Source organism: Fundulus heteroclitus, chromosome 14 (genome assembly GCF_011125445.2).
Source record: "Fundulus heteroclitus isolate FHET01 chromosome 14, MU-UCD_Fhet_4.1, whole genome shotgun sequence".
Lineage (NCBI taxonomy): Eukaryota > Metazoa > Chordata > Actinopteri > Cyprinodontiformes > Fundulidae > Fundulus > Fundulus heteroclitus.
The window spans coordinates 17449773-17475531 of NC_046374.1; the positions used below are offsets into that span (position 1 = coordinate 17449773).

General features: G+C 40.3%; 1 protein-coding gene across 1 annotated transcript; it reads left to right on the forward strand.

The window, feature by feature from the left end:
* The first annotated feature begins 3883 nt into the window (after nt 1-3883).
* trmt44 (tRNA methyltransferase 44 homolog) lies at nt 3884-25455 on the forward strand. The gene is made up of 11 exons (XM_012874776.3): nt 3884-4453; nt 5750-5870; nt 8067-8286; nt 8398-8466; nt 9363-9470; nt 9888-9959; nt 11135-11241; nt 11535-11718; nt 14082-14421; nt 22458-22574; nt 24936-25455. The coding sequence occupies exons 1-11, from the start codon at nt 4117-4119 to the stop codon at nt 25148-25150; spliced, it is 1890 nt and encodes a 629-aa protein (XP_012730230.2). The 5' UTR covers nt 3884-4116; the 3' UTR covers nt 25151-25455.
* The last annotated feature ends 304 nt before the right edge of the window (nt 25456-25759 follow it).

The following is a 25759-nucleotide window of genomic DNA, read 5'->3' on the forward strand; positions in this document are numbered from 1 at the left end:
GCAAGGCATTTATTATTTTTTCAACAGGGTGCACTGTAAAAAACATAATCATTACTCCAGGAAAGCCTTTTTGTACTATCAAATGCATTTGTGGCAGAGCCTTTTGGATTACAGTTAACAATAACAAAACAGTTCTAGTAAATGTTTACTTGTTTGTTAGCTCACTAGTTGATCAATTTATAAAGTATTACGTTGGATTATCCTTCATAAACATCAGTTTTAGAGAAGCACAACACAACACAAGGGAACATCCCCATAAACAACAAAAACACTTTCCTTCAGTTCCAATCACTTCTCAGTGCTGAAGCAGTTTTGATAAGGCTGATGAAAATGGCGATACTGAAACGAGTAAAACAGTTCAAGGAGTCATCGGAAAGTCTAACCCTTCCTTCCTGAAGAAAAGGCATCTGCATAGTGTTCAGACTGTTATCTTCAGCAATTAGCTAGATTTAGGACGGGTTAAATATTGGACAGTAATCTGGAACGTGAAGTTGAGATGAGATTTAAATTTTTATTTAAAAAGAAAAAGAGTGATTATAATCAATAATCTCGTTCACAAGAGTTTCTAGGACACACAAATCCAAAACGTTCTTGCTTGAATTCTGTTTTTAGCCTGTTTATTATCTTGGATTATTTGTTTAGACACATCAGACTTGTTTTGTCTGCCATGTGACTTACATCTTAATTACTTACATTTAAATCTGAATGACGAAAGAGGTTTATTCAAAAAGGAGCTTTATTCTCTGTTTAATTACATCTAGACAAAAACAAAACTTGCCAACAGCAGTGAGTCAAATGCAAAGGTTTCTGGCTATCTCTCTTTCTGTCATACCTGCGGTTGCCAAACGAGTTTAGCAGGATTTTTTCTCTTTCTTTTTTTTTTCACAGACAGCAATGCACACCAGGCAGCACACTTTGCACTTCCTGGTACAGTATCTTTCCAACACTCTACTCTCTGCTCCTGGCCTGAATTACCTAACAAACACAAAGGATGTCAGCGGAGCTGCAATTCAAATAGGAGTGGTCTCAAGGATCCGTTTTCACTTCTTTCAAGCAATTTTCTGACTGAAACAACTTATTGAGCTGCTGCAGAGACAACATGACAGATGAACGTGACCCTGGGCAGTGTTGAATCTGGTGTCCTGAAGAAAAATAAAACATTTAATAAACAATAACAATAATTTAAAGAAAGATTTAAGCATTAGATTTAGACATGTATTCCTAATAAAAGCAGCTATGGTGCGTTTGACAGTCCCTATATGGCTGAAGAGGAGAATGTCTAATTGTGTTTACAATCTTTTGTCTCTCAGCATCAGCTTACACTGAATGAAACTCAGGGTTTCATGTGGAATACATGCGATGACAGAAACCTGAACAGAAAACATTCCTGTGGATCTCGTAAATGTTCCGAGGAAAGAAATATGAAACCTCTGCGAAGTTACTAAAACCACACAAGCAAGAAAAAAAGTACAAGATCTGCCTCCAGGATGGGCTGTGGTCCCACTTAGAATATATGACATTATTATGATATTTAATTGTAAAAATAATGAAACAGTAATAAGATAATCCATGAAGATACATATATCTATCTATCTATCTATCTATCTATCTATCTATCTATCTATCTATCTATCTATCTATCTATCTATCTATCTATCTATCTATATATATATATATATATATATATATATATATATATATATATATATATATATATATATATATATATATTCACATATTTGTTACAAGTTTTAAAGTAATATTCATATATCTCCTGAAATAAGAAATTCTGTATTAAAACACTGCACAAAGGTAGCTGGATACTGTTTTGCCTGAAGACATGTAGATTCATGCACTCAACACCAAACTCTTTTAATCCCAGTTCGGTTTACTTACAGGAGAAGAAAATGACAATGAATATGCAACTGGTATCATAAAATATGTGACATATTATAAAGTGTACAAGGAAACTCCATAATTTTTTTAAATCTTGATTTACCTGTGTTTAACCACATTGTATAGCTCCTTTTGACCAGCCACATGTACATCTGATTACTGTCAAGCCTGTATAATCTAAAATAAATAAATAAAATGCACACACTTATACTTACCTAGACCCTGTGTGGCAACATGAAGCAGGTTAAAATGTCTTAAAGAGTCAAAACTTTAGGCTCCAATCTAAAGTAATTCTAGAAGAGATAAGAAACAAAGTCATTGGCATTTAGCAACTTTCAGCATTCGCTCATCCTGGATGAGCATGTAGCCATAGTGGTCAGTCGCTTGTATTGTGTCTTCAGCTTTGCAGCAATGCCTCATAAAGATGGGGGAAAGTAGGATGAGAGAAAGCAAATACAGTTAGTCCCAATAAAAGTTCAGCTAATAACTCTAGAAGAGAGAAGAGAGACACGGTTAACTACTGACAAATAGGGCCAACCGTAACATCTATAACATGAAGTTGTTGCTACACATATTTCAGCCTACTACGAAGAGACAAATACACAAAGAGAACATAAAGGTAAAAGTTTAAATAAAAACAAATAATGCAAAATTGGAAAATAGTATGATAAATCAGCAGAGTGAGAAAAATAGGTTCTGACATTCTCCAGCAGCCTAAGCCTATAGTAGCATAACTACAGAGGTAGCTCAGGGTAACATGAGCCACTCTAACTATAAGCTTTGTCAAAAAGGAAAGTTTTAAACCTAGTCTTAAAAGTAGACAGGGTGTCTGCCTCACGGACCAAAACTGGGAGTTGGTTCCACAGGAGAGGAGCCTGATAGCTAAAGGATCTCCCTCCCATTCTACTTTTAGAGACTCTAGGAACCACCAATAGCAATGCGGTCTCTGATGCATGACAGAGCTGGATTATTAAGGGCTTTATACATGAGAAGGAGAATTTTAAATTCCAGTCTTGATTTAACTTACATCATAGACCTATGATGGAGGGAGGCTGAAATAGAGAAACATGATCTCTCTTTTTATCTTTCATCAGAACTCTTGCCGCAGAATTCTGGAAAATATGACAATGCTTAACAGCATTTTGTGGACTTCCTGATGGTAAATAGCAATAGTTATACAATAGCTCAGCCATGAAGTAACAAATGCATGGGCTAATTTTGCAGCGTCACTCCTTTTTTTCTTTTAAGAATATAAGAATAATTTTCTTTTGAGAACAGCAATATATATATATATATATATATATATATATATATATATATATATATATATATATATATATATATATTTCTTTTCTTTTTTTTCTTTTAAGAATTGAAGAATTATTTTTTATTTTATTTTCTTTTGAGAATTTAACAATAGTTATTTTTAAGAATAGCAATATATATATATATATATATATATATATATATATATATATATATATATATATATATATATACATATATATATATTTCTTTTCTTTTTTTTTGTTTTAAGAATTGAAGAATTATTTTTTATTTTATTTTCTTTTGAGAATTTAACAATAGTTATTTTTAAGAATAGCAATATATATATATATATATATATATATATATATATACATATATATATATATATATATATATATATATATATATATATATATATATATATATACATATATATATATATATTTCTTTTCTTTTTTTTGTTTTAAGAATTGAAGAATTATTTTCTTTTAAGAAATATATATAACATTTCTGAGACAGGATTTCCACATTATGTTGGGTGTAAGTGTAAATAATATTCTGTGCTTTGTATCAAAGGTTTCCTTGGGAGTATGGTTAAAAAAAAGGCAACTAAACTGAGCGGATCCAGCGCTGGCTGCCATGTGTGAGCCCACCACAGATAAACAGCGCCCTCTAGTGTATTCTTTGTACTCTGCTTCTTTTGTCGCTGCATTAGAGTCATCAAAAAGCGACAACAACACGCCCGCTGAACTCCGGCACAGGAAGCCGAAATGTTGTTTTTTCAATGAACAGAAGGGATGAATAACAACCTAGCAGAGCTTCCTTTGAAGGAACATGGCAGGTTTATAACTTAAGGTAGTTTTTTAACGCCACTCATCTCCACCGGAGCAGCCGAACATCCTCCATTCAGCCACCGGCAGCGCATGGTCGGTAGTAAAAGTGCAGCAGAAAATGCCCAAACTCGCAGAGGTGAAGTTTGCCCCGGACTGTCAGAGTCTTCCTGAGGGCTTCTGGTCAGCGGTGGAGGTGTGGCTGAAGAAGCCGCATGTTGTCAACAAGCGGCTCTGTGGAGCCACGGAGACGGAGAGCAGGGACGTGGACGCGGAGGACCTGGGGACGCTGCTGGACGCCGGGGACGCAGATCTGCTCCGGGACGTGTCTCTGTTCCTCTGCGGCGGAGACTCAGCGTCACACCAGGAGCACAGATCCTGGTCCTCCTCTGTCCGCACATTCATCCCCAAAGTCAACAGCTACGGGGGGAAGCGGCAGAAGGAGGTGGTGCTGAAAGGTGAGCAGTGGCACTGAAACTAAAATTCATAATTTCAGGATTTTATTCTACTGTTGTTGTAAAGCTGCCTGTAGAAAACTGTCAGAAAGACTCAAGGAAACGCCTACTAACATCTTTTGGTTTGATTGATTGATTTTTAATGTTACTAATGATCTAATGTGCATAGACCAATAACATTTTGAGTTGAACAACAATTACTTTTTGCGTAATTATATTAGGAATAAGGTGCACATTTATTAATTTATTGAAAAACAAAACAATTACTAAGGGGAAGTAGATACTGGTGGCAGATACAAATAAAAGCGTGATGCAAGGTCAACAAGGGCGGCTGCCTTGCTGGTGTTGTGCGAAATTCAGTTCCCCCCTTGTGTCGGGAGCGCGCATTGCAGCTGTTTTCACGGCGCTTCTAATTGATTTCTTGGTAAAACAACTCGTATAATCATGTCAAGATTGTAAGATTCAGTTTAATTGGCAGCTGTTTACAAAATTGTAAAATAAAAATGAATAAATGCGGTCTTTCAGGCAGCTGAAATAACCATTATATCCCCTTCCCCGCCTCCCCGCCTCCCCCCGTAAACTTTGGGAAAGAGCAACCGGTTCCAAATTCTCAAAAAATGTTATGTGTGATAGCATGTAGTATACTAGAAATTTCCTTAATCCAGTAATCCGTCATACTTTACATTACAACGGGATTTACCAGGAAGTCTGCACTCTTGTCTTTTCAGGAAGTCTTAATTTTTGTGTTCTGCTATAAACCAGTTTCCATCCTCCTTTTTCAGCAATGTAAAATCATAAATACACACTACGTGTTGGAATACTGTGTTTGGTGACTTTTAGTTGTCAGGCTTAAGTGACAAGAGTTGGAAAAACACCAATTATCTTGCCATTTAAAATAACACATAACAGCGTAAGAAGAGGTTTGTTTATTTATTTTTATTTTACAATTTTGTAAACAGCTGCCGATTAAACTGAATGTTACAACCTTGACATGATTATATGAGTTATTTACCAAGAAATCAAGTAGAAGCGCAGTGAAAACGGCTGCAATGCGCGCTCCCGACACAGGGGGGAACTGAATTTCGCACAACACCGGCTGTGCATCATGGAATGAAATACTAAACTGATGCTACTACAATTTACACTGACCATGTCCTGGGGGACATGTCACGGGGGGGCCATGGCCACCCCTGGCCACCCCCTGGTGGCGCCACTGAAGGTGAGAGCTCACACTGAGCTGATGTTTTTTTTTTTTCTTTCTTGCTCCTGTGAGGTTCTGATCTTGTCCGTCTCATGCAGACTCCAACAGGCACCTTGTGACCTTTCTTCCTTTTGAGGAGGACGCGGCAGCAGGGAAGGCGTCCTTTAAGAAAGGCAACATTTATCAGCTCAGGCTCTGCGGCCATGGCAGTGAGCAGTGGTGAGTCCGTCTTCTGCAGTGGGCTTTTTCCAGCCTGTCACGGTAGACGCCAGAAGTCATCAATCACAACGAGTCCTGAAACAGCGCAGCGGCCCCCAGACCATCACACTGCCGCCGCCATGTAGTTTAGAGGTGGTGGCAGTGTGATGGATGCAGACCTTAAATTCAATAAACAGTCCAGTCCAGCTTTTATTCCTCCTGATGCCGCTGAGAGAGTTACTGGTGCTTTTGTTACGTCCAGACTGGACGACTGCGACTCCCTCCATAGCTGGACGGACCGGTCCCTCCCTTCATCGTCTTCAGCTGGTTTAAAATTCAGCCTCCTGTCTGCTGATGGGGGATAAGAAAGCCTGAACGCATCGCCCCAGTCTTGTACTCCCTCCCCTGGCTGCCTGTTTCTTTCAGAAATGTTTTAGAGGGGCCCTAGTCACGTAATATAACTTAATGAACTTCTTCCCCAGCTCTCTCTGGTCGCATACAAAGGTTTTCCAATTAAATGATCCCGTCCTGTTGGCTTAAAATATAAATTTTTAATGTATTTTACACTTTGCTATTGCTCTATTTGTTAGCAAAGGAAGCACTTATTTACCACAACATGACCACTTGACCGAAAGTACATTATTGTGCATGCGCGCGATGAGCAAATGAGGAGAATCAATGCAGCACGCAGGGATAAATACAAGGTTATTGTAAAGTTCAAAAACAAGTGCAGCCGGCCTGACTCGCTGCGCCCTCAACAATCCCACCAAGTTGTCCAGATGATTGGTCCAAAAATAATCCAAGGAGACGTTATTGCATTTAAAAACGTTTTAGTGAATAGATGGAAAAAACAAAAAAAAAGGGTGCCAAACATACAAAATATGAGGGCGACAGAGGTCAAAAAAACCATTTGGCTCCACTCTGTCAGATCCACAACCAAAAACCCCAAACTCCCATGATGCATCATCCTTCAAAGGTGACACATATGCATCCTCAAATCAAAAAGTAATAAAAATAATAACAAAATGTCCACAATTGTTAAATATTCAAATTCCCCAAATTAATATCAATTACCAATAATATCTAATAATTTCAACAAACAAATAAATATAGCAAGAAAACCAAACACAAAACATTAACCATAATGCATACAAAGAAAATCACAAAATGTTGATTCAGGCTCCTACAGTTATGACGAATTAAAAACAACCACGAGTGTTCATTCTTACCAGCGGCAGGTCATGCCAGTGCACCCGGTTTGCACCGTGAGCCGTTTGGTACGACTCCGCGCGCCACACGAACGAGGCGCCTTCTCCGTGTCGCCCCTTCCAATATGGCGGCCGTCGGTCTCTGTTGGTCGTCTGCAGCATAGACATAATATAAGAGTAGACGCGTCATTGGGCGGGTCCTGCCTATGCTGCGATGCGTCAGAGCGTCCGCCATCTTAAATGTGGCAAATTTGCAGTTACTCAGTCACTTAAACAGTATCAGAGGGACTTTAATCTCAGAATATACTTTGTATTCGTAGTATTTTTTTTTGTAATGTTACAAGTTTATTTTCGTATCCCTTCAGCTTCATTCTCCTGAATTTATTCTCCTAAAGAATAAAAATATTTAAAATAATCTAACCTGGCCTACTCCAGGAGTGAAATAATTCTGCAAACTGTGATTATTCTGGAAATGTTCCCCCTTAATTCTCATAATATGACGTTTTTATCATAACATTATCACTTTTGTGTTTGTTTGTTTGTTTGTTTATTTTTACTTTATTGACCTAGGACTTTTTTTTCTCATATTATTAATTTTACCTCTTTAATACTCACCCAAAAAGTCTGTTCCTAAAGGTTCACATGTGACACGGTTTTATGAAATAACGGTTTTATGAAATAACGAAGACCACAATGTTTAGATCAATTAACAAATTGATCCGTATATTCATAACACATACAAAAAATTATATATATATATATATATATATATATATATATATATATATATATATATATATATATATATATATATATATATATATATATATATATATATGCGTGTGTGTGTGTGTGTATTTATTGCAGCACAGGAATGAGGCATCTTCTCTGATCCACGTTCACAATAACAGAACTCAACTTCTTTTTGCCACATACAATATGGCGGTGACGTTGACGTGCGAACCTGCGCCCTATGACGCGTCTACGTATATATGTCTGTGGTCTGCAGGACGCTGGAGCTGCACACGTTGACGTCAGACGGCTGGTTCGCCGACGGCGTGGCCTATCCCAAGCTGCGCTGGCTGTCGTCGGAGCTGCTGCCCAAGCTGGCGCGCTGGGCGGCGGAGTGCAGAGCCGGCGAGTTCAGAAGCACGCTGTCCCTGCTGCCGGTGGAGAAGTACAGCCTCACGTACCAGCAGCTGAAGGACAAGTACAAGAGCATGGTCCAGGTGAGGGGAGAGGCCGAGGCGCCGGTGCCGTCTGTCCCGTCTGCGCCTGCTGAGCGATCTCATCTGCTTTCTCCTTCCCCTTTTTTTTTTATTTTTTTTGGGAGCTTTCAGGTTTGGCCTGAGGTCACCGACCCCGAGAAGTTTGTGTTTGAGGACGTCGCCATCGCTACCTATCTGCTGGTGGGTCTTCTCTCGGCTAAAACGCTGCAAAAACAGAACTAAAAATAAGTAAAGATTTCTTGAAATTAGTGCGTTTGTCCTTGATTTGAGCAGGTGAATCAAATTATCTGCCAATAGGATGAGTATTTTTACCCCTAAAATAAGATAATTAGATATAATGCACTTGAAATAAGATGATGGAGATGAGATGCTCCTGTTTTAAGTGCAAAAATCTTATTCCATTGGCAAAGCATCTTATTTACCTGCTCAAATTTAAGGATAAATATACTCATTTTAAGAACATTTTAGTTATTTTTAGTTCCGTTTTTGCAGTGAAGCTGTCCGTGTCGTACGTCAAACAGGCATGTGTCATTCTCCGGTTGCGGCTTCGGGGCTGTTGAGTTAGATATGGTAGACTGCTAAAATCGGAGCGGTGTTCTTGTGCACACGCTCTGTCCAGATCTGAGCCAATCACTGGCCGATGGAGCCAGCGGTTCAGATCGTACGTCATGCTGGAAGGGAGGTGAAATGGTGCCGGCAGGCGTCACGCTACACTGCAAAAACAGAACTAAAAATAAGTAAAATGTTCTTAAAATGAGTGTATTTGTCCTTGATTTGAGCAGGTAAATAAGCTGATTTGCCAATGGAATTTGATTTTTGCACTTAAAATAAGAACAATTCATCTCCATCATCTTATTTAAAGTGCAGTCTATCTAATTATCTTATTTTAGGGGTCTAAATACTCATTCTGTTGGCAGATAATTTTATTTACTGGCTCAAATCAAGGACAAACGCACCAACTTTAAGAACATTTTACTTATTTTTAGATCCGTTTTTGCAGTGTGCACCCGCTAAACTTATTATATGACGCTGATTAAGAGCTGCTGATGTTTAAACCCATCTCGCTGTGGCTGCAGGTGCTGTGGGCCGAGGAACGGGCCGTGAAAAGTCTGACCGCCCCACAGTCCTTCGTGGACCTCGGCTGTGGAAACGGCCTCCTGGTTCACATACTGACCAATGAAGGGGTAAGTTAGGAGGCGTTTCCTTCAAGTCGGCGAATCTGATGGATCCAGACGTCGAGACATTATTAGAGAGCTGCTACTAAAGCAACACAGAGCTGTATCCTCAGTACATTTCCTCTTTCCTCTGTGATTTTAAGCCAGCCTCCTGTCAGACTGATCAGTGACATGGTGCTTATCTGAGCCCAGGTCTCACTCAGGTCTCAGAATATTAAATCTCCTCCAACCTGATGGTGCAAACAACGGGGCGCTTTAATTAACGTTGCATGCAGCAATGTGACGGTGGTTTTATATATATATATTTATATATATATATATATATATATATATATATATATATATATATATATATATATATATATATATATATATATATATATATATATATATATATACTGACCGTGCTGACACCTCGCGTTGCAGCACCCAGGGAAGGGCATCGACGTCCGCAGGAGGAAGATCTGGGACATGTACGGACCTCAGACCCTGCTGGAGGTGAGGAAGATGAGCTTGATGAAAGCGATGTGCATGTCCTCATGTTCAGATTTATCACTTTGTTTCAATTTAGCGAAAAATAAAACAAAATAATCCTGAGCTCTTCCTCCTAAAATGGTGTTGATGCTGCATTTTGAGTCACAATATAAAATGAATTTATTAAAGGATGACAATCTATTGTTATGGAAAATTTTACAATCCATCCATCGATCGATCGATCCATCCATCCATCCATCCATCTCAGTTCATTTTAATAGTAAAGTTTTGTATTTAGAGGTTTATAATGAAGTAAACAAGCACATCATTTGGAGAATTTGAGCATTTAAATAAAATTTGGACTTTTATACAAAGAAATTGAAATATTTCTTATAAAATTGTTTTATACGTTACTTTCGTTTGTTTCGGTACGTGATTATATAATCTCCACTCGTTCTTCATGTACAGTTATTATTTAGTTTTCTTATACTTCTAAGTTTATTGGTATGATTTATATCAGCTGGTACTGGTTTCTACCACGTCATGTCATTCTATTAGTTACTTTTGCGCTTTTAAAATATTTTTTCTTCTTGCATTTCTGTATTGTGTAAACTAAGACTAAATTTATCAGGGATCCTTCATCCGGCGAAATAAATCTGCCATGTTTTTAAACTCATTTAGTCGTCATCGAAGCAGCTCAGTAAAAAGCCACAAATGGCCGTTTAAACATGTCTTTTAAAACGCGATAAGGACTAATCTGTGGATAAGCTGTCACTGCTGTAAGAGCTGTCAGCCGTTGGGTCCTGAAAACATTAAAACCAGGTGTTCTTGTAGCGATTAAAGAGACTGAGCAGCTTTTCTCTAACTCAACGCTGGTCTCAGGATCTGTCAGCATCTGTCATGTTGCTGATTCCAGATTCATATAAACATGAAAACACAAACAACTCTGCCACCCACTTGCTTACGTTTCCCCACCCGTTGATTAGACCGTGCTCACAGAAACGTTGATTCGGGGGGGGGGAGCAATATGGGCAATATGTCAGCGAGAAAATCCACGTGAAAAAGAGACAGTGGACTTCACTGGGTTTAGTTAAGAGGATGGAAAGGAAGAGAGTTTCTTTTTTGGATAGCTTCCACTGAGTGATTCTGCATTAAACCATGCCAATTTGCAACTCCCCCACTGGTTTCTGCTATTTTAGGAAAAAGCAATTACCCCCAGCGAGAGCTTCTTATTCCCGGGGACGGACTGGCTGATTGGGAACCACTCGGACGAGCTCACGCCGTGGATCCCCGTCATAGCGGCCAGGCGAGTCATCATGCAAACACAATCACACCCAGAAGTGCCAGCTGATCTCTCCCTTTCCCCCAGAATAACATTATAACCAGACGGTGATGTGCCAGGGTGTCGGTGGGAACGGGGTCTGCGTAGGAGCCACCACTTGGGGGCTCCGTTGAGCTTCCGTTCTGAGGCGGCCGTCACTTTTGTTGCTGCTTTTCTAGACCACCTGAATCCCATCAGAACCGCCCGTTTGCTTTAAAAATGTGCGTCTGTGCTTTCTGGAAACCCGCCGACGGTGTTTCTCTCTTCCCGCGCCGCAGGTCGTCCTACTCCTGCCGCTTCTTCGTCCTCCCCTGCTGTTTCTTCGACTTCTACGCCAAGTACCAGAGGCGCCAGTGCAAGAAGTCTCAGTATAAGGAGTACATCGACTTCATCGCGGAGGTCAGCCGAGTGTGTGGCTTCGACACGGAGGAGGACTGCCTGAGAATACCCTCCACCAAACGTGTAGGTGTCCAGAGAGCAGGTGGAGCCCCGTGGGGCGGTGAATACCGTCGAGTCGAGGAAGGTGGTTGTGTGGGCGGTGGGAAGCCTGCGAACCTGATCTGTGCAGCGTATAGAAACGAGGTTCCTACTCGGGTCTTTGGCAGGTCAAAACCTGTAGCAGCCTCAGCTGAAAATTGTAGAAAAATCTAGGAAACATTTGGCCGCTTTAACAAATAATCGTCTTGAACGGCACAATTAATGGGAACTCAAGTTATTTGTTTTAAATCAAACATTTTTCGCTAGTTCAGAGCAGGTAACAACACTGAATTAGTAATGAATAAATTCACGTTTCCCACAGTAAAGGAAACGTGCAAAAGATTCCCGTTTCTCTCACCCGCTCTGCAAAACGGGAAACACAAGAGAGCATGCCGATCGTCGTAAGTCAGAGGCTATGAGAGCAATCAGGAGGAAGGTGAAACAAACAGAAGCAATCCGGTGATCCTGCTTTACGGCGCTGCACAATATCTTGAATTGACGCGGTTGTGTTATCTGAAGATGCAGTGATCTGCATCTTCATTAATGCCCCGCATTAATAATACGCTGAGCAACCTTTTAAGGATGTTTTACTGTCTTTATGGCCTTAACTCAGAGTGGGAACGTTATGATGATGGAAAGAAAAGTAGAAAAGTGCTTCTTTCTTTGTCCGACCATCTCAAACGTAGACCGTAGGAGTTTAGCTAACAGCAACAGATTTTAACTGGAGCGTCCTGCTTTGGTCCGACTCAGCGGGAGCTTTTTAACCACAGGCGCTCTAGTTGGCTCGTTCGTGAAACAAAGCATGAAAAGGCAGGAAAAGCACCTTATGCTCACTGCTAAGCATGGTGGAGGCTCCATGATGCTGTGGGCCACCAAAGGCAAGGCGAACCCTTTTATTGTACAGGAGCTCTTTGCACCAACAGGACGTCTGCAGGAACTGTGATAAACAAACATGGGTGAAAGAAGGCCTTGGTTGCTCTGAGCAAACTTCATCTTTGTGATTTTTTTTTAAAAAGAGAATAAGTGAAAGAAATGGAAGCAACTTGTGTATTTTTGAAAGATTGCAAAACTGTTCAAAAACTGTTCAAAAACAGTTTAAAAGATTATCCTAAAGTTTTCTTACAAGGAATATATCAAGAAAATTAAGAAAGACTCAACACTTTTTCTCAGGGCTGTACGTTTTCAGGGTTCCTACGTAGCCTTGAAAAGTCTGGGGTTCGTTTTTTTATAATTTTCGGCTCTGGATAAGTATGGAAAACGGACAATTGAGGTTTTCCTGTTTTGTAAATGACAAAGGTCTAATATCACGTCAAGTGTGATTTCACTTTGATTTACATTAATGTGCTTTACAACATTGATTGACTCAGTGAGTGAATGCACATCATTAAAATAATATTAAATATTCAGGCATGAGGCCATTTATACTTATTGCCTCATGCTGCGTTCCATTTATACGTCTGATGTAGGAACCAGGAAGTGGGAATGATGTAACGCCCGAGTAAACGGCGTTCCGCAGAAGTCTGCGTTTCCAAAATATAAATAAAAGGTTAGGAGTCCAATATGGCGACAGCCAGGAAAGCTGTTTTGTACGTAGGACTTCGTACGAACGTCGATTAAAGCTGTACTTTCCACATGCAAACACCACCTTTTAATTTTCTCAGTTCAGAGTTGCAGCTGCTGCATGTAACTTTGATTTTTAGACGCACTCTTACGACAATGTCTTGTAAAATAAACATGTTTTATCACAGCTTAGTGTTGCAACCGACAATTGGGATTTAAAATAATTCTCAGACTTTCTGAGGAGGAAGATCGACTTGAGCGGCCATTGCCGTTGGTTATTCTGATCAGAAGCCAGAATGTCCGAGGTCTGACTGCAACTTGAACGCAGCATCCCACCAGCAGAAGCCAATTTCAGCATCTCTACTATTGAAGGATTGCTTTTATTGAAACAGAAACGGGCCTGTTAAGGCTTTGCTTGTGTGATTAGAGAAACAATGTTCGCCCGCATTAGTAGGGCAGAAATCTACTTTATGAACATGATCACTTTACAGAAAGTATGAATTTGATGCACCTTCAGATGCATTTACCTAACTCAGTTTTCTTCATATAAAGGAAAAATAGACAAAAACCCACCTCTGTAGTTATTGTAGGGCGAACGCCAACAATGCCGTTAGAGCGGCATCCCCATGTTTTTTTTTTTTAGTCAGAAAAGCTAAATATTGTGTTTTCTTCCCCATAAATATCTCCCAAAACTCCCATTTAAAAAAAAATAAAAATCTGTCCTTATCTGAGTTTCTATATTCATCTGCGCCCTTAAGGAGAGTTGACATTCAGCGTCTGTCTCTCAGGTGTGCCTGGTGGGAACGTCGCGGAGCTACGAGCAGTCCGAGGAGCCCGAGTTGGAGCAGAGGAGGGCGCGTTACATCCAGAGCCGCCGGGCCTCCGCCGGGCCGGCGGCGCAAAGGTCAGGCGTCAGAAAAAATGGCGACTGTTGCCACGGGAGCCCCGAGCGCGACGGCACCTCCGGGAGCGCGTTGGAAAACGGTTTCCAGCCCAGAAGCGCCGTCGAAACGGTTCGAAACTGCGCGGCTCTACCGCGGGACTTTGTGGACCGGGTCGTCCTGAAGGTCGCCACCGCTCTGCTGGGAATGTCTGAGGGGACGTCTGCCGGCGGCTGGAACAAAGGAGGTAAACCAGGACACATCAACAACCACAAAACAAAACAGCTGGGCCGGGTCATTTAACCTTAAAATAGCTACACTGTGACGAGGAAGGAGCTTGTGCCTACATTTAATAAAAGCAGGGACGGGATACAGTTAGGTTTTTAAATGTCTTTGTCATTGTGCAAAAAAAAAAAAAAACACACACTCAAAAAACCTGGAATGTAATAATGACCCCTAAACACGCCTGTAAATTCACCCAGGACTGGCTGAGAAATAAGAGATGCAAAGGCCTAAAACGGCCTAGTCAAAGCCCAGATCTGAATCTCAACGAGGTGACTTGTTGAATCTCTCAAACATTTAACAGCGTAAAAATGAGGCCGGATGTCTCTGACTGGCAGACGGCCGCTCTAAGGCCCCTCGATGAAGCTAATCTCATCTAAACGCGACAAGACCAGGTCTCAGTGGCAGAGAGCCGTACGTCTCTATTTGCTAAACGCACCGTTTGGTTATCTTCTGTTTGACGCGTAAAACTAGCTTAATATTTGCCGTTTTTAGTGAAATAAATCTCCCCTTTTTCAACAAACGAAAGAGCTGGCTGCAGAATACAACCAGGGGCGGTTCTAGACAGGGGCCAACAGGGGCCTGTACCCCTGTAGAACTGTTCCTGGCCCCTGTACTAAAAACATTATATTAAATTTCTTACGATGATAAATGCTGACAAAGATACCGTGACTGACTGGTCATTTGGATCAGTTGTATTTTTTTGTTTATGTTTTTACCCAATAATAAAATAACAAAATAATAAAAAAATAAGTATATAAAAAAAACAAACAATAATTTAAAATTAAGCTGTTTCACGTTAAGCTCCTGCTGTATTGAGAAAAGATCAGAGGTCTGCAACCTGCAGTTCCAGAGCCACAATTGGCTCTTTGGCTTACTTAATATATTAAACGATGAAATGTTGACCTGTTAAGTTTCTTTTTTCCCCCAATCTTTTGTTCTGTGCCCCTGTGAAAAAACACTGGCCCCACCCTGGCCCCCCTGCTAAATTTGGTCTAGAACCGCCACTGAATACAACATATGAATATATAAACGGAGGAGGATTCTGATTGGTCGATGTCAGAGCACCAGTTTAACCAGGCAGCGTGTTCTAGTCTTTATGTGAAGCAGAACTTGGATCCTGCGTTTAAGCCGGCTCGGCTCGTGCATCTGTTAAAGCACTACCAGCAGCATCACGTGTCTCTACCTTTAAATAATATTCCTTGCTGCTGCTTTGTGGGAGTCACCTCTTTTTTTTTTTCCTGCAGCTCATCACCCCATCCAGTCGGGGGGTGTGGGGCGCCGCTGTGCTTTGAACTCTTTATCTTGCCTTCCGCCCGCCCCTTCCTGCGCCGCACGCTTCAGAGAGCGGAGCGCCGAAAGTTTAGCTCCCACACCGCCCACGCATCACCTTTTTGGAGACGGCAAATCCTCACTTAGTTTGTAAATGCAGAAATTAACGGCGCCGAGCATAAGCTGGAGAGGGGAATAAAAGGGAGGCTGTGACTGGATGAATAATGCACCACCGTCTATGGTTTATGCATGAGCATGCATTCTGTACCGAGGTATTCCAGCGGTTGTCCGCCGCGTGAGAAACAAAGAGTAAACTCGGGACAAGCCAGGCTTTAGTGACGGCGCTCGGAGTTGGCCAAAGGCCTTCGGGGGTTCGGCTTTCTTTAGGCTCCCACGCTGCCTCGAGGGAATATATGCATTTAAAATAAAGCTCCCGTACGTAGCTTGGAACGAACTGCACTGTGTGAAAACCTCGCGTTGCTGCTCCAGTCGTTTCATGGCATTTGTTATGTGTGTGTGTGTGTGCACATATCTGCATACATTGGGGGGTTTCTACTCTCCGGGGAACGTGCTTGCTGCTTGAAAACAGCAGCGCTCCAAACTACAGGTTGCTCAAGTGCGAGACAAGCCGACCATTTGCTCAGGCACGCTTTTAAACGAGGCTGCTGTCGTCCCCGCTCCCTCTTGGGAAAGAGATTTTAAATTTCAATGAGGTTATATCTGGATAAACAAAGGTTTATAATCATCACCCTAAATTGGGTGGAAAAATTTGGCCTGTTTGGCTAAATGAGGTAAAAATTAAACGGAGATCAGAAAATTGTTGTTGTAACTATTGTGTTTTCTGTATTGTGGTTCGATAGCATAGTGTGCTGGAAAAGTTTGGAAAATAATCTTATAATTTACTAAACTGGTCACGTATTGAAAAATAATGCTGATCTGATAATCAGATCTCACATTTTTGGTAATTAATTAAATCTCCATTATAAGTTCTTACCAAGGAACATCATATTTCCGTTTTTTTTTTTTCTTTTTAAGGTGAGACCTTCCTGTTTCTTCATAACTGCGACGTTTTTCCTTTTTAAAAACCACTTTCCTTGTCGTCTGCAGCTTCTGTGTGGCACATCTCTACAAACGACCCTTAAATAAAGCCTCCAGCTGACGAGGGAAGGTGGACGCCGTAACTTTGGGCCGAATAATTAATTCATGCGCGCTCCGCTGCTGCCCCGGCTCACGCTGTTATGTAATCACGCTGAGAACGAGGGGGGTTTACATCGAACACGCTGTTCCCTCTGCGGCTCTGGGCGTCAGCTTGGACGGATTTTATAGGTGAATACCTTAATAAAACACTGCCGTGCTCAACAGAAACGGCTTCCATGAGTGGGCGCTGAACTAGTTCAGACCTTGAATCCCTCTTTATACCAACTGTTTATGAGAGAAAAAAACATTTGGTGCTTTTATGTGTTTTTTCTTTTCCCCACAAATGTGGTTGTATTAGCTTTAGGGGCTGGTCCGGGGATAAAAACTCTGATAAAATGCTGCTTGTCGGGACTTTAATGCAATCAACTAGGTTCCCTTATATAGGAAAGTTTTTTTGACCAATCTGTATAATCTGATTGAATTGACTTTCTAAAATGCCTTGAGATGACATGTTTCATGAATTGGCGCCATATAAATGAAATTTAATTGAATAAAAGTGGAAACTATATGAACTGAAAACAAGAATTTTGTTTCGTTCCCAAGTTTAGCCGAGCGATCCCATTTTAAGGGACGGCTGATGTGAAGAGCAAGCGTGTGGGAATGCAAATTGCGTTTTGAGACGGTAGCCTCGGTACGCTCATTGACATTCTTGACGGAAATGCTACCTGATTGACCCGTGAATCAAGTGTAAAGCATGCGATGGCTTTGGCTTTCAGGGAGACAAGATGGTTCCCGTTCGCGAATGCAGCAATCAAGCATCTTTTGCCCGCGTCACGTCTCTGATTGCAATCAGAACCGCAGAATTTAGCCCGTTGCTGAAATAAAAAAAAACACAACAAAGCATTAAATCAGAGAAATCAAACCATGATTTTTCTATTGTTTTTCTTTTAAAAAGAAACGTCTATGGTCCAAATGACCAGGGTGTCCACACAGAGTTATCCTCGACACAGCCAAACAAGAATCAGGGACCACAGAGGCAGATCCAGGCGTCGCTACAAAGGCAACTATATGATGCCAGGATCACTTTTGTTTTGCCTCTGATTATTCTGCTCAGCACGCTTTATGTGAGGCTGGTTAGGCTCAGGGTTTCAGCTTGAAACGGTAAAAAGAGGCCGGTGAGAGCAAGTCATGCTGCTTGTCATCGCCGGAGAGGCAGATAGTCTTTATACAGGGTTACAAAGTCATTGGATTCTCCAATGGTTAGAGTTGCTATCTGATAATAGCAGTACAAGCTGATAACAAGTTATTTCTCCCCATTTTATGGCTAATTCAGACAGTAAAGGAACTCTCAGTTGGTTTTGCACGGAGGAAACGCCTCGGTCTGTTTCCTTTTGTGATCATCCAGTCTTCAAGAAGGTCTTCCAGTTCAGGCCATCAGCTTTTCTTACCTCTGAAGGCTTTTGTTGTCCCTTTGCATTGAGTCGGTTCTTCATGCTGCCAACGTCTCACTATAGATTCGTTTGATGCTTACGTGCAGCAGCTGCATTTCGTTCTTCCACAGCCAGAACGATCGCCTTTAACTCGAAAGCTGCGTTATTTGCATTTCTTTGTACGTTTTCTATCATAACGGTGTGTGGAAAGAAGTGCAAAACGACTGAGCTGAAGGGTTTAGCGTGAGCGCGTTTGATTGGATTTCATTCAAATAGTTTCATTGGTCAACGGTGACCTGTTCGCAAATTTCTTTGGTCTTATTTGACAAAGCTAAATGGTTTGACGGCATAAAGCCCGTTAGCCCGTAAAGCCCCATGAATCACCTGCATCGTTGTTTAAGCCCTGCCGCTCAAAACGCATGAAAAAGTCGGGGCTTATATTCCAGGAATTAGGGTAAATGCTATATAGCTAGCCATATTGGATATTGAGCGTAGGGCGACTCTGGCATCCTCCAATCTGATTTCCTGATATGGATCGTGGAAATTACCACTTCTGTATCACAATTAAATGCCCCCCTTCACTCTGGTTATGATGGAGTGAATCTAAAGTTGTGTTTAAAGCTAGTTTTTCTTTTCAAACAGTAACGTTTAAGGAAATGTTTAGTGCAGTGGAAATTAGTAATGTGATGAATTAAAAGTAGTTTACAAAGGTATATTAATCACAAATTGATGTATTACATTTTTAACCAACATGCTAATGCTAACATTAGCATGTAATGCTAACATTAGCATAGTACTTCACAGGTTCTTGTATGCTTTCTTGTGCAGTTCCACACATGAATGGGATAGGCTCTACATTGACGTCTCCAACTGGTTTTCCCTCAGTGAACAGCCTTAAGTTCATTTAATTTACTTTCATTTAACAGTAGGCAGTTGGCGGAAACAAACTTAAAAACAAAACAAAAAAAAAAAAAATAGACAAATACCACCGTTCATTGAATTAACAAAAAATGAATACATGAAATCACTTTCAATATATTGAGGAAAACAAATTGCTTCCCCTTTAAATGAGAATATATCCTATAACAGCTTTTCACTAAATTAGAGCAAATGTTTTCATACAAAAACCAATATTTTCAACCAAATAAACAAACATCATTTAGTCAAATGTATTCAATCAATATTTTTTTATATTCAAAGTAGTTTTAGTCAATATTTATTAGCCACATAACTTTGATAGGATAATTTACCCAAAAATATGTATTACTCAACCAAATGAATTGTTTTTAATGTACTTGTATAGTAAAACATACATATTTACTTACATATATTCATATATACACATCTGCATACTTCCCCCCCCCCCCCCACCAATAAACGCACCCTCTCTTTTAAGCTGTCCTTTCTTTTTTATCCTCCTTTTTTCCCCCTTGGCCACATCACATATTAACAGACTGTTCAATTATTTGATCAAAGTCAACGAGACACTTAAATTATTTAACTAAACAAATTTAAAGGCAGAGAGGTGCTTGCTGGCTGTCCTTCACGGTTTAGTAGTGGGCTTTGTTTTTGCGCAGTCGCTCTGATTGTAGAGGTGGATTCTGCCTGTGCTACAACCTCAAAAAGCAACAGTGCCCCGCCCGCCACTTTACCTGCGTCATGTGCGCTCGGATTGGCTAGGAGATCAGCTCCACCTCCTCTTCCTCGCTGATAGACAGCGAGGAGGGGTTACCTGGCAGTTTGCCAGAACAGTTCAGCTTATGCTAATTTTAAAGTCCACAGCTGATTTATAATATTTTATTGCAATTTAATCACAACTGCTGTTGATTCCGGTGTAGAAGGCTACAAGGCAACAAAAACTGTGTTGCAGGAAAGTCCAGGTTCTGCACTAAAATGTACCGTCTGCGTTATGAAGGGAGAGGCTCTGTGTTCCCCCCCTTTGCAAGTTCAGTCTGACTTCCTAATGGTTATTGTTGGGAAACTGATGAAGGCTATGTTGACATCATTATCTTGTTCAGGTCTTCAAAACTGAGATATCAGACATTTTCTTTTTGTAATTTTAAAGGGTAAGAATGGTATAAATGGGTGTTGATAAATGGCATTAGCCTTTAATTGGTTGATCCCGTTAGCAAATAACATTCTTTACTCTCTTTAATTAATGTTGCTCAGTTAGATTGATGTCCAGGAGACATTGATGCTGAGCTCTTCTAATATAACTTACCAATACCAGGTAGTTTTTTTTTTTTTTTTTTTTTAATGCTCAGCAAGATACGTGATTGGCTGAAGCGTCTAAACAAATGGGTCCACAGTGTGCATGCAAGCACTTCCTGGCCATCTTTCCCTCTTGGGACGCTGAACCCTAAGCGAGTCCGGCCAAACCATTAATAATCGTCTGCACCCGTTCTTGGTCCGAGCCGGATCCAAGGTGTCGATGCTGTCCCCCTCCTCCCATTAATCCCCATTAGGATCGCAGGCAGTAAAGGCCGGCTCTAAGCAGGGTATTGATATTATATTAAACTTGGAGCTCTGTGGCGTCTGAGCTGCAGGACGACAGTCTGCAGAGTTTCACACTCTGCGTTTGGCTGAGCTGAGCTCCTTGCATGTCTCAGGGATTATTTGACCAACTGAAAACTGTATTTTTTTTATTTTTTTGGTGGCAAAGCAATCACTTCCAAACAGCCAAATCCTTCGTCCTGGAGATTTAAGTTGTAGATTTATAGTTGAGTTCCAGGATTTTCAGATATTTGGTAATCTACTTGGTTTGTTTGAAGCGCTGCTGTGGATTTTAGCAAAGAAGACCCGATTAACTTGTCTGCAGATTGAGTTCAACTATAGTTATAGAGTCTAGCGGTGTGCGCCTCTCCAATATGTCAGGGAAAAGAGGAGAGGGATTTTCATTTGTTTAAACCAAAGGTCAGCTCTGATTGAATTCTCTTGGGGTGGAGAAAAGGGCAACGCCAAAAATACAAAATAAAAAAACAAAACCCGCTCCACAGAGCCTAAAAATTAAGCGCTCATCTCCTCATAATCTGCTGAACTCAGACCTTTCACTGCTGAACTTTCTCTCTGCTTGCTGTGCAGCCTTTAAGGTTTGTGTCTGAGAGGAGACGCACACAACTATGGAGTGGATTTTGGTCCGTTATTGTTGCAAGCAAAGAAATTAGAAAAAATGCAATCCAGAAATTAAACTTTACAAAACGTCCAAATTAAAAAAAAGTTTTGAGAGTAACTTTGTATTCTTAGATTTTATTTTTCTAAAAAAAAATAATAATAAAATGTATTTTTTTTTTTTTACAGATTTTATATTTTCAAATTTAATATTTTTCAAATTTCTATTTTCAGATTGAGTTTAATTAATTGCATTCTTTTCAAATTGAGTTTTTCAGATCACGTTCTCCTCACTTCTCGCTCTTGATGCACATTGACCAATAAAAATGCTGCTAACGTTCGTGCAGACCAATAGAAATGTGTCTTTGCTCCTCACTCCGTAGGAAAGCCCGCCCCTAGAAGTGAAGAGAATTGATCTGTAAAACGCAATTTGAAAATAATGCAATTCGTAAAACTCAATCTGAAAAAGAGAAATAAAAAAAATAACAATTATAAAATCACTAAAATATCTTTTTGAAAACATTAAATATGAAATAAGAAAAAAATATTTTTTGATCACATAAAATCTGAGAAAACAGCTGTGAAACTCTGAAAACCTTTTTTTTTTAAGAAGTTTTTTAAAGTTTAATATTTTTTGAATTTCCATTTACACACCATGTCCATAATACATAATAGCTCGCGCTCTGAAACGGCCCTTTGAAAAAGCAGTGGGGAAATTCACACTGGTCTCAGGGACATGGGGACTAGACGGGCTTCCATGCCTGACAGCCAGTAGAAAAGAACAGCGACTGAGGCGTTTGGTCTCCGCTCCCCATAAAGCATTGATCACACTTTTCACTCAGCGCATCTTCAACAGAAGCTCAGCTGCTCTCAGAGCAGCGGGCTACATCGACCTGCTCAGCTGCGTCCTCAACTCTGTAAAAAAAACAAAAACATTCCTGACCATCCCCGAAGGAAGACATAAACATTTTCATCAATGCTGCATTGACGGAGATCCCTCCTGCTTCTTTGTCTTCCAAAATCTTTCAACCTCTCCTTTCTCGACCCTCTTCAGGTAGCCTCTCTGTGAGAGAGGTGGCGGCTCTGCTGGAGCAGGAAACCCTGCAGCTCCTGAAGAAAGAGTGTGGAGGCCTTCAGACCCTGCTGAAGAACAACCACCAAGTCTTTAAAGGTACATTCAGGGCAAACGTTGGCTTTTTATTTTAATTAGGAGGCCTTTTTTTTGTTCAGGTATCACTGACATGAATATTAACTGTCCATCAGAGACTGATTATTTGAGAATTTACAATTTTCTTTCAGCTCCATTTGCAATAAATTAGAGGCAGTTTTGAAAACGGCTATAACTGGAAATCTAATCTACTTTGATAGAGGTATGCTGGAGACAAAGGTTTTAAGCCAAATGTCTTCCAGGAGTCATTTAATATGTTCTGGACAAAATATTTCACAAAATTTACCTTTTTTCTAAGTAATAACAACTATTACACAGGTGATGATAATAATAATGATAATAATAATAATAATAATAATAATAATAATAATAATAATAATAATAATAATAATAATAATAATAAGTAATTTGTAATAATAATTTAGTAATGTAATAATAAGTAATAATGTAGTAATAATATCCCATTAGGAGTGAATATTTATTTCATACATTTATGAAGATATAACGTTCTGGTTGCTCAGTGCGAGCCACCAGAACTGATAACGACTCCTGGATAGGTGTCGAAATGTCTTCAGAAAGAACTGAGCTCCGATTTAAGCCCGTTTGCTGTTGAGATTTTGCACAGGCAGTCATACATTAATGTTATATATATGAGTGTTTTCATCTGAAGATCTGTTTCCACTTCAGGAACCTTTTCCATGAACCAGAGTAGAGCAAAAATGTATTTTAGAAAACTGCTCTGTTATTTATTTATTTATTTATTTTTACATTATCCTGACGCAAACGGGCTGCAAACGGCTGAACGCTCTGCTAACACATGAATGATGTAAACTTCAAAACACAAACACACACACAAAAACGCTGCAATCATAGAAAATAGACGCAAAATGAAAAAGACTGCAACTACCAAAAATAAAAGCAAGTTATAAAAGCTGCAAACTCACTTTACAAAATGGAAGAGTGCCAGAAGATCCCTAGGGGGAGCTAATATTACCTGTGTAAATAGTCGGATCTTCTATAATATTGTAAAAGATTGCAAACGTGTGTCTAAACAAAATGTGAACATAAACTGACCTTTTCTTCCGTCCCTCTATCTTTGTTCTGGGCATCAAGTTAATGATTTTAACCGATGTTTTGGTCTCTTATGACTTGGTGGTCAGCTCCCCCTTGTGGTCCGGTGCACTTTCGTAAAGCGAGTTTGCATCTTTTTTTTTAACTTGCAGGTTTTTTTTTTTGGTACTTGCAGCATTTTAAACTTTGCCCCGTTTTTTTTTTTTTTCAATGATTACAGCGTTTGTCTTGTGAATGTTTTTCTGTTCCAGTTGTTTTTTGCGTTTTTTGGAGTCTCCATCGCTCATGTGTCTGCAGTGCGTTCAGCCGTTTGCTGCGTGTTTGCACCTGTCGGCCACCGTACATCTCACATAAAAAGCCCCTGCAGTGGAAACACTTTTAAACTGTGAGATTGGGGGTTCAGGGTGATTAAGTTACTGGTTATTAAAGGTTCAGGGTAACATAATGGAAGAATACCCACAGTGACCTTGAGTGTTTTGAAAGGCGCTTGAAATAAAATGTATTATTATTATTATTATTATTTTTATTAGTCCTTGCTATTGGTTTCTGAGTTTTTATGCCATTGTTTGACTTGCTTTTTAAAATCAAAACAAGCAAAGATTAGTGAATTTCACTTCTGATAACAAATTTGACAAGATTCATCTTTTTTCTCTGTTCCTAAAACGTAAAGCTTTAAGAATTGGGCTTCAAACTCTAGTCCACGTCCTGCAACTTTTAGATATGTCCTCGCTCTGTCCCTCCTGGTCCAGATAAGTAGGGAAAAAATAATAAAGTGGGTATTAAAACATATGATATAATTTCCTTATCCTACTGTAAATTATGTTCCCCTTCTTTGATTCCTTCCTTCCTTCCCTCACTGTCTTCTGTTTTTTCCAGGATCCTTGTTTAAATGCTGCCTGCTCTAGTTCATAATAGACGTTTGTGTTGTATAACTTAACATGCCTGTAAAGGAGAACTCTGGAGAAGTAGGAGACATTCGTATGAAACGTACAGAAACCCTGGGCTCAGATTTTATGCGTGTGCTTCTAGGTCTGTTCCAAATGAAAGGGTTTTATGTCTGTAGCTGTAAATTAATTCCTGGTTGCACTGGTTTCCCCCTGGAAATAATTAAAGCATCACATCACATCAGGAAGGCTCTGTCACCACAGATTCATTGCACTCCTTACTGTTAGCATGCACCGTTTTAAGCTGTCTGAAAGCAGCTAAACATAAAGAACTGGTCCGCTCGTCATGCTCGGGTTGTGTTTTATGTTAAAGCTCTTATATCTTTCTCTCTCACCCCCATTGGTTCAGTTGAAGCGGGGACGGTCTACATCAGAGACTGGAGGGACAAGGCAGAAAGCCAAAGGAGGCCCACGGTGCCCGGCGCTCTAAAAACTCGTCTGTGCTGGTTTCACGGCCACCATCCTCAGGGCTGCCCCCTGCAGGAGCACAACTGCACCTTCGCCCACGGAGAGGACGACCTTCGACCCTCCACCAGGCCTCTAAAGAAGTTAAAGAGCTTTTGACTGGATCGGCATCCCCTAATTACCTGCAAACACGTTATTTTTTAGTTGGTTTTCAAGCTGAATGTAAATAATTTCGAGTTAAAGACTGATTTTGTTAATTAGCTCTTTAGCTGTGCGGACTGAAAGGGTGAAGAGGTTCAGCGCTAATGGCTGTTTTGTTCTTTGCATCAGATGGAAAAACTGGATTCTGTGTTAGGGATGAATGTTTTGCTTCCCTCGTTTATTAAATCTTTTTATTTAACAGGGTTTCTCGGTTTTGTTTTCCTTTTATTAAAGTAAAGATGTGGAACGTGAGAAGAGCCGCACGCACCTTTGTTTTTGCTTGAAAGTTATCAGCTTTACATACTTTCTTATCATTCAGCACACAGAGCGCTTTTCCGACGTCTTTTTTTTTTTTTTCGTCCGCTTTTAAAACTTTAAAAGCCTCTTCATACTTTCAGCGCCAGCGTCCGGCCTTCACTTAGGCTTTTCATTCACCTCAGACGGGCACTTTGAGGTTCACAGACAGGGCGGCAGATAAAGGCCGCGCTGCATTTGAACAAAGTAAATGTTAGCGCCATGAATTATTTGTTGGCGGGAGCCGAGGGTGAGCCGCGTGTCGTCCCCCTC

What these genes read in the sequence shown, in the direction of transcription:
- trmt44 (XM_012874776.3), top strand. Translation starts at nt 4,117, where the DNA reads ATGCCCAAACTCGCAGAGGTGAAGTTTGCCCCGGACTGTCAGAGTCTT. An exon ending in ACATACTGACCAATGAAGGG is followed by an intron (nt 9,471 to 9,887) that starts GTAAGTTAGGAG and finishes CTCGCGTTGCAG; the next exon opens with CACCCAGGGAAGGGCATCGA. An exon ending in CAACCACCAAGTCTTTAAAG is followed by an intron (nt 22,575 to 24,935) that starts GTACATTCAGGG and finishes CCATTGGTTCAG; the next exon opens with TTGAAGCGGGGACGGTCTAC.